Consider the following 14080-nt stretch of genomic DNA (forward strand, 5'->3'; position numbering starts at 1 on the left):
AAAGAAACATAATTCTTTTGAGGAACAACTACAGCAATTTTGTGCAAAGAAACATGCAGTTGAGCACATTTCACGGAGCGAATGAACTTTTACAGTCTTTAAAGGGTTATCTGACCTTCTACTTCTACAGCTTGCTTGACTCAAAGTTACAGCACTGGAAGAGATAACAGTGAAACTGTACTATAAAAATAAATTACTATCATGAATATTAAGCAACAAGAATATAATAAACATGACTGCTTACACGATTCTGATTTACTGACACTGATTTGCTTGTAAATTATCACAGAAAGCACTCATTTTAGTTGTTCAGGAACATGTGCAAAATAAAGCTTGGTGGACAGTTCCCGGAGACCTTGACATCTGCCACTGAATTCATACTTCATTGTCCCTGGTACCTACTTTCTTATGTAGGATGCAATGGTGTAATTTACTTCCTCTTTCCATGAGTTTTCTTCAATGCCTGGCTGTCTTAAGAGCATTTTTTTTTAGACTTGCACAGTTTTTAAAACTACTATCATGGAGGTTGAGTTCTGACACAGTGGAACAAATCCAGCTGCAAAATCTCCTAAAGGCTGTTCATGCTTGTTCAGTTAAATAGTGTTCACTTTGAGTCAAGGAGTTTCATTACTATATTTATGAACCTTTTGGCACCAGGAGTTGGGATTTCCGAATGCTAAGCATCAATACATTTTGCATCAGTGTTTGGCAGTGGGAGCTCTGGATCACTGGTTAAAGACAATAGAGGAGATCTTTATTTCCAGATAGAAATTATGTGTGTATGTGCGTATGTGTGTGTGTAATGTTAGAGGTATGCTGAGCCACTATCAGATAACAGTGGTAGTCAGTAAACTGTCACAGTTGCTAATTAATGGAAATGGCAGGAATTAACAGTTCTCAGCATTAAAAGCCTAGTACCTATATTCTGGATCAGATATTTGTTATCCAAATTGATGGAAAGTATCTCATCTGAAAATAGGATTATTCTTCTTTAAATTTGAAACCCTGCTTTGTGTTTATATAGCTTATATCACTTCATGACATGGTGTGTTATGTCAAGTCTAAGATTATTTCTGGAGATTTCTGAAACAGGGTTTCCTCATTTTGCCTGTCACCAGCCTAAAGCATATGCCAAAAGACCCCATTCTGAGGGAGTGATTCACAAATACCATCCACAATAAGGGATAGTTACAGCTTCAAAGAGAAAACACTTATCTTGGATTAAATCCTACTAACATTTCATTTGGTGGTTACTGTCTCCATAGTCTTGATAGCTCTCTGCAGAGGATTTGTATTTGCACAGTGGGCCAGGTTCTTTATGGTAATAAACTTAAACTTGCACGCTGGAGTCTGAGTGCAGGAGGTGCTCCCAATCTACAGTATGAAGAAAAATGAGCAAAGAACTCAGCTGCAGAACATGTGGGTTAGTTCTGGGTGACTGTGAAGCTACAGATGCAAATCAAACATGAGCAGAGAAAAACACCATTCTAAAAGTGGCACTTGGTAGCCAAGGGTTGGAACAGGAGAAGCGTGTATAAAGATGCCTGCTGGGCCAGCCCTTTCTCCCTCTCTCTCTCCTTTTTTTTTAAATAAACAAAAAGAACTGCTGAAGCTTGCATGCTTCCTTACTTGCCCTCAGAACTCACTTTAGTCTTGTAGGCACCGAAGTGTTTTTCTCACAGTCCCCCTTTCTCTTGAATAGCAGCTGTAACAGTTGTTGGTGGACAGGACAGTTTAGGTGGAGATTTTAGTTCTTTTCACTGTTCACTCCACACTCTTTCTGCACCCATAACAGCCATCACTTACCTGACATCTTGGCTAAGCACTAAGTCCATTCCTTCTGCCTTTTACTAGTAGTGTTGTGCTTGACACTTCCTTATTGCAATGTGCTTTCAGGCTGTCTCTCTCCATCAGCTTACTATGCTAACCAGAGTGGGTCATATCACCTTGGAGGATGTTTTCTTTTTGCTTTTGAGTCAAGATTCTTGTAATTATCAGTTATGAACAAGCAGTGAGTTCCACAAGGACTTACGCAGACATGCAGTTGTAACTAAACACTACTAGTTATCCCCTACCTTTTAAGCTATTAAAATCTTGCAGAAGTCTACATGCCCACATGGCTGAGGAAGTTTTCTGTTAATGGTTGAATAAAATGCAATTTGATTTTTAAGAAACATTATTATGGTAAGTGTAGGCATGTAGATTTTGTGCCTGGACTTGTAAATTTTATGGTGATTTGCAAGGCAGCACTGCTTGCATACATTATTTTATTTGCTAAGAGCTGGATTGTGAACCTCTTAGTTACCTTGGTGAGCAGTTAATAACACAGGCAGTGCCACTGATGTCAGTGAGATCACTTGTGTGAGTAACTACTCATGAAGGTGAGTAAGAGGTTTTCAACTAGGACCTACTATAAAGATATCCTACATGACCCAAATGGGTTAACAGACTTAGGTTTTCATATCTAAGAGAGTCAAACAGGAACTCTTCAACTTTTGGGGAAGAAACGTTATTTTATGATCATGGATATTTCAAATGTAATACTTGGTGCTGTATGTGTCCACTTATAGAAATACCTATTAACAGAACTAAAATACAAGTGCAATGCAATGGATTTGTGCAGAACAGGTTGCGTCTGTACTGCATGTTCACTGCCATCACTTTAAAAGAAGCGGACTTGTGGCATTACTTATTTCTTCCATTCCCTCGCTTTTTCTTACTCTTGTCTCCTTCTTTTCAGCTGTCATTCAGTACAGCAGGTGCAGTACAGCTGCCAAGGAAGCTTTTCCATGGCCAGATTGTCAGGTTTTTCCAGCAGCAGGTTTCCACAATTTGTGTCCCTCAAGAGACAGTATAAACCACATTAACTTTGACTGAACTCTGTCCCACTCTTGGTATGAACACAGAACCTGCCCTCACACTTAAATACAGCGTGATTTGACAAATGTTTCATGCAAACACATTTCAAACTGTGTTCACTGTATGTATTCACTGTAGTATTTATTATCATCATGTGATCACCCACCCTAGCAACATGGTATTATTTCTTCTCCCTGCCTGGATCTGTGCTGCTGTAATAAAATGCGCAAGTTCTGACTAAGTCACCCGATGTTTGATTCTCTTATGGAAAAAGTGGGACTAGTTGGTGGAGTTTTTAAAACACTTAAACTTTTTTTTTTCTTTATCAGACACTCAAATCTAGTCTCATCCGAGAATTCACTTGTAGAAAAATTAGGCTGTTGTAATGTTTTATTGATTTAAAATTAATTTTCTCCTTGCACAAAGTAATTGGGTTTGACATATGCCTATGTGGTTCCAGCTACTAAAGGTATTGCCAGAGCCTTACTGTGTTTATTTAACTGCCATTTTACCAGGTCTGTAGCAAACACAGACATAGCACCTTTCCCTCCTAGCTTCAGGCACTGCACTTAGCACAGCTTGGCTAAACTAAAGGATCAGGGTTATTTAAATGTATGGTCTCCAATTTTCAGTGACCCATCATCAGTCATCACAGTAAATATCATCTAATTAGTAAATTTTGGTGCAGGTGTGAACGTACATTCCTAGGTCTGAGCCCCCAAACAGCTTCCATGTCAGGATTCTGGCCAGGGGCTGAAGTAGAACATAGTCCCCATCTTGTGTTGATTAGCAGTGTCCCATATACAACAATATTTCACATATAATATACTGGGACTGGAACAGCAGCATCTCCTACATGGCAGGGAGTTATGCAGACAGAAGAGAAGGGCACAGCATGGGAGATCAAGACAATTTCTCTCACCTATGTCATTTTTAATCTCACAGCAAGTCCCTTTTTCCATTCCTCCCAGTCCTTTTCTCCCCCTCCAGGACCCCCTCATCTTCTCCATAGCCAGGCTGTGAGTGAATGTGCAGAAGTCTCCAAGGGAGATTCAATTTTGCAATGATAGGATTCTGTAGGTATGGCTCAATTAGCTGCTTTCCCTCAAGCCATTACTCCTCTGGATGTGAACATTGCTCCCTCAGGGGTGGAAGCTGTTCTCATTGCTGACAATGAGGAGAAACGGCTTTCCCTATCAGAGCCTCCAGGTGATCCCACAATGCTAAAGTGCCCAACCTGCCCTCATCAGAACTTCAGTTCACTTAGTTCACCAGTCTTCCACAGGGGTTGCAGGCTGCAGGATAAGTGGTTCCTCAACCTTTTGGTTTCTCTTTCCCTCCAAAACGGACCACCTCAAACTTCTCTCCCTCTTTCCTCTCCATTCTCTCCCTCTCTGAACTCCCACCTACTCTCCTACTATACTAATCCCACAGATGAAATTCTAAGTGGGCTGCTTCGTTGCTTCCTTTGCCCCCTCCCAAATCTTTTCTTAATCACAAATGATATTCAGGCTACAAAACCAAAATCCATTTTCTATGAATGTTTGTATGGACAAAATTTCACTCTGCTGAATATTTGTGAAAAGTGAATACAACAGGTGTGTAATCTGAAATCTGGTTTCTTATCCACTGAAATATGTGTAAATATTCTACTTGATATTCGCTCTGTTTTCTACACTATGTAACCCCAAAGGAGGATCACTGGCACACCAGGACTGAATCTGGCTGTCAATTAGGAACACTGTTTTAAAAGGCATGCTTTTTTTTTTTTTCCAAATGGAACTGAGACACACTTTTCATATGGGTATTTTTGGACTAAATGACATTCCCTCTAAAGGTCCAGTGGCTGTTTCCTCTCCTCCACAGATATGGAATGCTCTAAATACAGCAATTCCATAGTGTGTAGGAGAATGGAAAAACCATTTAGTTTTACTAATGTATAAAAGTATATGACAAATTTAATGAGTCAAACTGGCTAAAACAAAGACAGGATTAAAGCTGAATGAGATCCTATGAAAGAATATGCAGTTTTAAGATTTTGGAGGCAAGGCATGCTTCAGCACAGTCCTTTCTATTAGTACCTACCCACAAGTACTGCTGTCAAAACACTATCTCTGCCCTATGGCACACAGTGAAGCTCTACTTTAAAAGGGGTTCTCATTGAACAGATTACCACAGATTGGGGTCCCGGGATTTATTGTCTAAGCATTAGACAATTCATTAAACCATTCAAAGACACCTGTGCAAGCCAGTTGGCTGTAGTCAATTCTTGTTTAACATTTAATTATGAATATAATTAGCATGAGTTAAGAGACAGGCCAGGCACCAGCAATAAAATATCCAGTATGCTAAAAACAACAACCCACAACTACAATAACAAAATATGCTAGAAATTGGTGAGAATATGTCTCTCCTGTACAAACTTTTAGAGAAAAACAAAATCTATGCTACATATAATTTCTTTTAAAATGTGGTTGTCTTGATACAGTGCCGCAGGGGATATCTTAAAAGTCTGCCCTACATTTAGAGCTCTGGTTACTGTAAGTACAATTGTTTAGAATTTTTTTTTTTGTTTCTCTCATTTTTAAGGCAATTCGTTACCATGAGCAATTTTTACATTCAACATCCATTTTCTGTCAAGAGACTCAGGAGCTTTGATTTTCCCCTCTTCCCTTCGAAAGGTGACATAACCCATTTCATGATGCCTCAAAAAAGTTTGACTAAGGGGAAGCATAAAGTCTAAAGAAAAGAAAACATTTACAAAGGTGTTGGACTGAGATTTTCTCAAAAATCGTATCTGTGCAATATTTGCAGCTTAGTTTTGTGCTAGCGAAAGAAAGGAAGTAATAAAATATTATAAAAGATCTCTTTTTAAAGGTGGATTTTCATGCTCAAAAGCAAAAAACAAAACAAACAAAACACAAACAAACATCCAGAGCCAGCTTTAGTTTTAGACAAGCGCTGTGCAAGATTCCTGCTTATAACAACTCTGTACAATAGATAGCAATCCTGATCTGCAGCACTCTTTTTCATTTCTCTTCAAACTTAGATGTCATTCTGCAAGCCCTCTGTGTGCAAGAAAGGGAAAATTCTGTGTTAGCTCTGAATTTTCATTCTGAGACTTTTCATGTGAGATATTCTTCATGGTGGACATTCTCAATCGCCATAGTAAATGGAAGCAGACCAGAACTTTGCTTCCTCGCTCACAAGTTAGGCAGCACTGAATATTGGTTCAGAACAGGTCCCTGTTGTGCTATGTTTTGTGTTGGGAGTTTGAGAGGAGGTTCCAATTATATGTAAACCAGATCTGAGAACCATGAACGGAGGGTAAAGAAGAAGGTGATTATAATCAGTGTGGCCTATTCCTTCACAGTCTTCTTTACCATCTTTACTCTCAGTGGCTGAGGGAGGAAAGGTATAAATGAGGCCTTTTAGCCCACGTCTGAGACCAGAGGACCACTGCTTCTGCTTTTGAGGTCTTTTCCTCACATAGGACCTCTTTTGATTTTCCAAATGAACTTGGATGCAAATAGGTTCATCAAAAGGCACCTATGATGCACCAAAAAGCTAAATGGTCTAGACTGCCTCCCCTTAGTTGTAAATGTGTCTTTCAGAGCCAGCTGACTGTGGCTTTCCTTCTTGGTGTAGACCCCTGAGGAACATAGTGAGAGCTTCTGCTTAGGATATGAACAAGGCTACTTTGTCAAGCAGTGCTGAAGGTTTTCTGCTGTCTTAGCAGTTATACACAGCATATACTGAAGAACCAGCTGCAAGAAGTGGGTGAGTGAGCTTGATGGGTCCATTTCATGAAATATATCTTTTTGGGTCACATCCCCCTACAGATGTGTTCTCCTTACACAGAACCTGGTATCTATACTGATGACCAGCTTCCCTGGACCTGACATCAGGTAGCTATTAAATAGTATTAAGAATGAATTAACCGAGAGATGCTAGTACTGATGAAGATCTTTATATAATGATTTGCTGCAATTGCTGGCTGGAAGAGAAGCAAGAATTACACCAGGTAACTACCTCCCAGGCATTACATTAGCTACCCCCCAATCATCTGGTACAGAGGCTGATTTAAGTGATAGATTACATTCCACAGTTAGTATTTCTGCAGTTTCATATCTGAGTTTCTTCAGAACTCCCTGCACTTGTCCCTGAGGAAAATAGTAGCTATTTCATGATTTCCTGTGGGAAACCTAGAGGACGGAAGGGGATAAGTGTGAGGTTTATCTCCTAGGGGAGGGGATTTGCATTGCTTCATTCCCATACTGCCTGGATCTGGATAGTGGAGGGACAAACTGCACAGAATGGGGATTGAACTCTAGCCACTGGATACAAATGGCTCATTAGACCAGAAAGGTCACAGGAGCTGACACCTTTCATGGCAACTGAGGCTTTTCAGACAAAACAATTTGTGGGAAGGGGTATGCTTTGTGGCCTTCTTAACCACCTCAACACAGCCCTTGCCTACATGCTGGTTGGGAGCAGGAATTCCTTCCTCCTGGTTGCTACAGGGGACCTTGCTTTCCCCTGATTGTAATAGGTGTCCCATGCTTAGGAGAGAGGTAGAGGGGCCATGGTACTGGCTCTGGCCTTGTCTAAGTGAAGGGAGCTTCCATGTGGCCTGCTTTCTGTCTGCCATTTCAGAGGGATGAAGTGAGGAGAGGTGCTGTCCCTCAACCCTCCACAGAAAGCCAAAAGGTTTTGTTTTTTTAGTTTAACAGTTCTAAGAAGCAAAACTTTAACGACAATGAAGCCACTGAGAGGCATTTAGTTAATAGTCTTAAAAATCCAGTACAAGCTCTACTCCAAAGGGAGCCCCTGAGTCTGCCCTGTGTGCCATTTGTAGGCAAATAATTCTGAGGAGTTCATCCTGAGGGGCGATCCTACGCCCAGACCCAGAGCAAAGATCTAGCCTGCTTCTGTTGCCATGGAGTACACCAACTGTGAAGATTTTCTGAAATGGAGGGAACAGAGAACACATTATGTCACTGGCACCTTATTTTAAAACAAGTTTCAAGTCCCAGTGAAAAAAGATCATTTTAACACACAGTACTACTCAATATCCAGGGTGAAATCATTGCTCCATTAAAGTCAATGACAAAACTCCCACTGACTTCACTGAAGCCACTATTTAACCTTTGTTGTTTTAAGACCGAAAGCAAAGTTAAAGTATGGGGTACTTTTGCAAATAATGTAATTTTTTTTTCATTCTGGTAATATAGCTTGCTTCTGTATTGTATTGTTTCTGTGTTTTAAAAGAACATGGCCTTTACATTGTCAGATAGGACCAAGGGACACCAATTCTTCATTCAGCCAAAGTTGTACTAACTTTAAAATCTAACTTTCTTCAATAACTAAAAGAGTTGACAATGATATATAATGATCAAAATCCTAAATATCCATCTTCTTAAATGTTCATATATAATAGGATTATGCCAAGCACTGTGGGGTCAATAGTAATGACATTGTGAATTCCACTTAGCTTGCACAAAAAGACACTCACAGATATGAGGTGGTGTCTTATTACTGGATAATTGATAGGACATGTCTGAAGTCAGTTGAAAAGAGTGTTAATGGTCCATAGAAGCAACCAAGCCAATGGGGGAAAACACACCAAGGGATGGTCTACACTACAGAGTTTTTGACAAAAGTCAGTTTTTGTCAACAAAACAGTGGATGTGTTCACACTGAAATGCTCCTCCCACCGATATAACTCCCCTGCTATGGCAACATAATAAAACCACCTCAGCGAGAAGTGTAGGGTTTATGTCTGTGTAGTTAGGGTGACTTGGTGTCAGTGTAGACACTGCATTCCTTATATCAGCTGTTGGCTGTCATTCTTGTCAGTTTCACAGTTCCCAACACAGCCCCTCTTTGGTTGGTGGAAGTACTCTTGGTCAGGATGCGCACCATCGACATGAGGAGGGTAGTGTGGACATCAGCCACCGCAGTAATCAATGTGGTGGCTGTAAGTCGAACTAACATAGATCGAGTTATCTTTGTAGTGTAGACAAGGCCTAAGGTACTCTAGGTGGGCAGCCCACAGCAATAGGAAATTACAGTTTCATTCAGAGAATTGAAAGAAAGAGCAGATCAAAATTCCATAGTCATCCAGAGATACCATCTAGCCTGGGCCTGGATCAACTCTGCTTCCCAAAAATGTTTCTTTGGTAGCTTAGAATGCTATTTAAATATCCAGGTGAATCTGATGCAAAGCTCTCTGTGACTCCTCTCCATGAAATGCGTCACAAGTCATTTAACTCACGAAAAAGGAAGAAAAAGCTTGTGAGAACCTGGTTTTTGTGCTTATAGTGTTGGCTCACTTCATAGCCAAGATTTTGAATGTCTGAAACCATAGTAAAGCTAAGATGGCATTAGTTACAGAGCTGTCTTTTTTATTATGCATATTTTAAGTTTAAATCTGAAACATGGTTGTGGCTCAAGACCACAACTATTCTTTGTAATGAAATTAAAGCAGTCTTGAAAATAAGAACAGATGAAGAGAGAAGAATGAAAAATGCTGAAGATGCAGAAAAACTGAAAACAAGAAAAAGTAAATAAAAATGTGATTTGATGTCATCAAGAATTAATAAAAACATAATAGGTAAGAAGATGGAAATATTTTGAAGAAAAGCTAGACAAAGATTAAATAGTGACATTGGCAATAAATTGTTCTTTTAAGAACTTTGTCAACTATTTTAAAAACTATTTTATTTTAATAAAAAAGAGCTGTGATATGTTTCTTAAAAATAACGCACACATCTATAATACTTCTATGGCCCCCATTACCAAAATATCTGAGTGCATAGCAATATTTAACTTATTTTTCTTCACAACACCTCTTTGAAGTGGGGAAGTTATTATCCTCATTTTACAGATGTGGAATGGAGGCACAAAGAGACTATGGACTAGATTCTTAGGTTCTTGGCTGCCACTTTAGGAACCTAAATCCAAAACTTAAATTTTAAGAACCTCTATTCAGCCCTGCCTAAAATTCCTAAGTGCCTACATTTCTGCCAGTGGGTATGCACACTGCCATCTAAGAGCTGACATCACTGAGTTGCTTGGTGCCTAAGGGCCAGTCTGAACTTAAAACTTACAGCAGCACAGTTGTATCAGTACAGCAGTGCTGCTCTAAGTGCATTTGTGTAGCCGCATTTTGTCGCTGGGAGAGCTCTCCCACCAACATAATAAAACCATCTAAATGAGCAGCAGTAGCTATTTCGATGGGAGATGCTCTCTCACTGACATAGTGCTGTACACACAAGCGCTTATGCCAGCAAAAATTACGTCGCTCAGAAGTGCGTTTTTTCACACCACCGAGTGAGAAAAGTTTTGCCTGCATAAGTGCTAGTGCAAACAGAGCCTAAGTCTGGCAGAATTCACTAACTGGGTGTTCTCCCTTATAGCTCATCTGCAGGGCCAGATCTGGCAGGTGAGGTCAGAGTATGCCTAGCCCACACAAAACAAAGAAGTGGTGATGTGCCGTTCTGTGCCAGGACTCAGAGCACTTAGCCAGGATGCAGGATCCCAAGGAGGATCCCAAGGAGCCAGGATGCGGGATCTTAATTAGGAGGATGACTGTTTGAACTGAGGTCTCCCACCTCTCAGAGAGTGCCCTAACCAGTGGGCTACAGGGTATGTCTCTTTCAATCTTCAGTTAAAGCTGTTCCATTTGGTATGAAATATTTAAATAGCTATTGGAGTAGAGACTGGAACCTGAGTCTTCCAGGAGACTCCACTAACCCTTAGGTTATAGATTCATTCTCTCTTTCTGGCCCGTAGAGCTTACATCTAGCCCTACTAAATTCTAGTGGCCTAACCACTGGACTATCCGCCCTCCACATAGACACTGATTGGACTACATAGCTAGACTTGGATACATTAATGTCCATGTATTTTTCAACCTCTCATAAAGATCTGAGTGTAGTATTCTTCACCTGAAATGATACCAGGGAGTGGGCATGATAACAAATATTTCTAGGTTTGAACTCATTCTTTTGGGCTATACAACGAATGTCAATCATTATACCACATAACCAAATGCAAAGGACAAAATGCATTTTTTCCTTACATCTTTTCACAGGCAAATTAACTACCCAATTAAAGATCCGTGTCCTACTAGCAAATGTGGATTTTTAAGTGGATTTTTTTTTGCCTTGTCATTGGAATGGCAGAAGGCAATACAAATCAAATCCAATGATTGGGGTGATTAAATGTTCAGATTCTGGGTCAGATTCTGTCATCCTTGTTCATGTTAAGCAAAATTTTTCTTTGCATGCAATTGTATTGAAATCCATGGGGCTATTAATGGATTAAGGTGCTACTTAATGTAAGTGTTGCAGAACCTAACCTTATATTAGCATTGTTATACCTATATCACAGACATACACTCCATGTGTACCCATAGTGACATGCTTGTGATGTGTAGGCGAAGTTCTAGAAAATCTTGTGTGTCTAATACCCAGGACCAAGAAAGTAGAGTATTCATTGGCCAGATTCCATGTGATCTTCCACTCCTCACTGCTTGTAAATCCTCAAACATACTGCATATGAGTAGTGATTACCCAAATTCATGAGGGCAAGCAAAATTGTATGATTCTATAATTGCCCCAAATTAAATTCTAATGATATGGTCGTATCTAAGTTTGTTTATAAGGGAAATGGAATGTTGAGAGATGATTCAAGCAATCTGATTGACTAATACACAGTGTAGTAATTTTCTGGAGTTATGTACATGCCAACTGAAGCCAAATGAAACTGCATCATCCAGGAAAAAAATATCCATAGGCTTACTATGTAAGTTACTTTTCATTTGATGCTTAAAATAGCATTAACATAGGGATAGCATGAAAGTTCCTGGGAATTAACTTCTCCTAGCTAGCAGGCTAAATCCTCAGGAAATGCCCTGCTTCTTGATTATTCCCAGCTATTACAAATAGCAGGTTTTTGGACTACTTCATTTTACTCATCAAATACATGGCTCTAACTAAGTAGTGCTCAGTGCAGGATAGGATGGTGGGATGGGGGTGGCTCTAAGTTACCTTTTCTCCATTAATATTAGGGTTGTTTTGTCCTCTGATGTAACTTAATAAGGGCCCTCTAGGGATGTTCTGCTGATCCAGGATCATCAGAGTGCACTGAACTTTGGCAATACCCACTGATGGAGACTAGGGCCTGGTTTACACTGGTCGCAGATTTTGGCGGCAGTCGATGCAATATACGCAAACTGCATACAGTAAGTTGTGTATCTCCCATCGACTTCCTAACGTCTACTTACCACAGTGACTCCACTGCGCTGCGCCAACAAGAAATGCCCTCCCATTGACACAGTGCTACACTACTTGCCAGGGTGGATTTATGGAGTCGACTTCCGGGTTCAATTGAGCTAGTCTTTACTGCTGCTCAATCAAACCCTCAAAATCGATCCTGCACTACCTGCTGTGCCACTGGCAGTGTAGACATAGCTTAGGTGTCAGTGACATAATCCCAGCTAGGTCATCTTTACGTCATGCAGGTACTCATCTGCATCAGGGGAATTCCACAATACTCACTTAAGACAGATTTTCTATCTGTTTAGTGTTTACTGAGCAATTCAAATGAGCTAGACAGAGGCATCCTCATGTCATTCTCACAGAAGTCACTGAGAATTTTGCAATTAAATTCAGTGAGATCATGAATGGGCCCCTGTACTATCAAATGGATGATTAAAAACTAAACAAACAAAAAAAAACCCACAACCTCAAACCACATACATACTGGCTCTAATTCTAAAAACAATAAAAAGGTCCTTTTTTTCCTTCAGGTTTTTTTGTAAACTGCTAAGGTGATTTTTTAGCTAATTAAAAGCATAGTTGCTTAGAGTGTGGTAGGGGCCAGATAAATTGATTGATTAGATTTGATAGATTACTTTAGATGGCTGGATTAGGTAGAAATCACCCTGAGGTGTAATAAAGGAAGCAACAAGGACCAGGGATAACAAATAGCAGCAAATAACGTTTTTATCAGACTGCTAGTATCTTATTCTCAGAAATAAACTGTCTTAAAACCCCTTCATAAATGTCTGTTCATTAGTCAATCAATGTGTATAATAGCTTTCACAATAATAAGAAGAATTAATAATATTTAAAGGTGCAGAAACATTTTTTCTCATGCGTAAATACTAATGCACATCATGTGTCCCCTCCTGGGCCTCCAAACACTAATTCACTTGTTTATTGCTAGTTACTTGTTATTTTCAGCAATAAGAGTGGCAAAAATGAGCCACCAAAATATTTTGCATGTGAAGGCTACCACAGAGGGTGAGACCAAACTTAATGTGAAGGATGAGATCATGGCGTCATGATAATGGGCTTCAGAGGGTGATTTTGTTTTGCTCTGGCTCAGCTGAAGCACGAACACAAAGGATGGCAAGAGGTAGTGATAAGGGTGAAGAAAGCCTAGAGTTAACCCCCAAGGAGTAGTATTATGAGGGGTTGTCTGCACATCAGAAAGAGAAAGAGATTACAGGCAGAGAATATGTATTAAACACTTGACTGTGGAGTAAAGTAAATGGGATGTGAAGCAAAATACACATCAGGTAGTGCCCCCATGTACCGACTATTTCCTCTTGAAGCACCAAAGATGCAGCACTTCAAGAGGACATAGCAGGTAGATGGAGCACCACTAGAAGTGGAACATCAGTACTTCAAAGGACATCTCTTCATTCCAATGCAGCACAGAAGCTGAAGCTTAACACAGTAAGGAAATGGGTATGCTTTATTTTTTTTTCCTTTTTGAGCATTACAGAGACTGTGAGATGCAGACCAAACCCCAGAAGACAAGTCCTATTTTTCTCGTGCTGTAAAAGAAGACGATGGGGGGCCATGGATTGAGCCTCCAAAAGTGAACTTTCACATGATACATTTTCTTTGCATTGTGTATTTAACTACAGGATATCTTTAAGTAGCCGAGGGGGGAAGAGAAGGATCTTGAGAGATTTATTCAACTTCATTATATCTGATGCTAGTCATGAAGAGCTTTAGTTGAACCTAAACACTCTTATGAACATAAAATCAAATTAAACAGCACATTAAGGTTTCCATATTCTCTGACTGATGCGCGCGCGCGCACAACTCTCATTAACAGTAATGGCAGTTATGCGTGCGCGTCATTCAGAGAACAGATCCCTAAGTATTGTATTGTTTTTCCTGGAGATTTTTCTTTATTG

At 39.9% G+C, this 14080-nt stretch overlaps 1 protein-coding gene across 4 annotated transcripts in view; it reads right to left on the reverse strand.

Moving 5' to 3' along the window:
• Positions 1 to 14080, reverse strand: part of ARHGAP15 (Rho GTPase activating protein 15) — a 431141-nt gene that overhangs the window by 66816 nt on the left and 350245 nt on the right. The window contains exon 13 of one of the 4 annotated variants that reach the window (XM_067549900.1): positions 5882 to 5927. The exons of 2 other annotated variants lie outside the window; for them this stretch is intronic. In XM_067549900.1, coding sequence (XP_067406001.1) covers positions 5905 to 5927 — 23 coding nt within the window. In that variant the 3' untranslated portion in view covers positions 5882 to 5904. Of the gene's footprint in view, positions 1 to 5881; positions 5928 to 13624; positions 13712 to 14080 lie in introns of those variants that run through there. One more of the 4 variants, XM_067549901.1, reaches the window with a different exon arrangement.

Source organism: Emydura macquarii, unplaced genomic scaffold (genome assembly GCF_026122565.2).
Source record: "Emydura macquarii macquarii isolate MOO-44397 ecotype Brisbane River unplaced genomic scaffold, CSIRO-AGI_Emac_v2 contig_1253, whole genome shotgun sequence".
NCBI classification, from domain to species: Eukaryota; Metazoa; Chordata; order Testudines; family Chelidae; genus Emydura; species Emydura macquarii.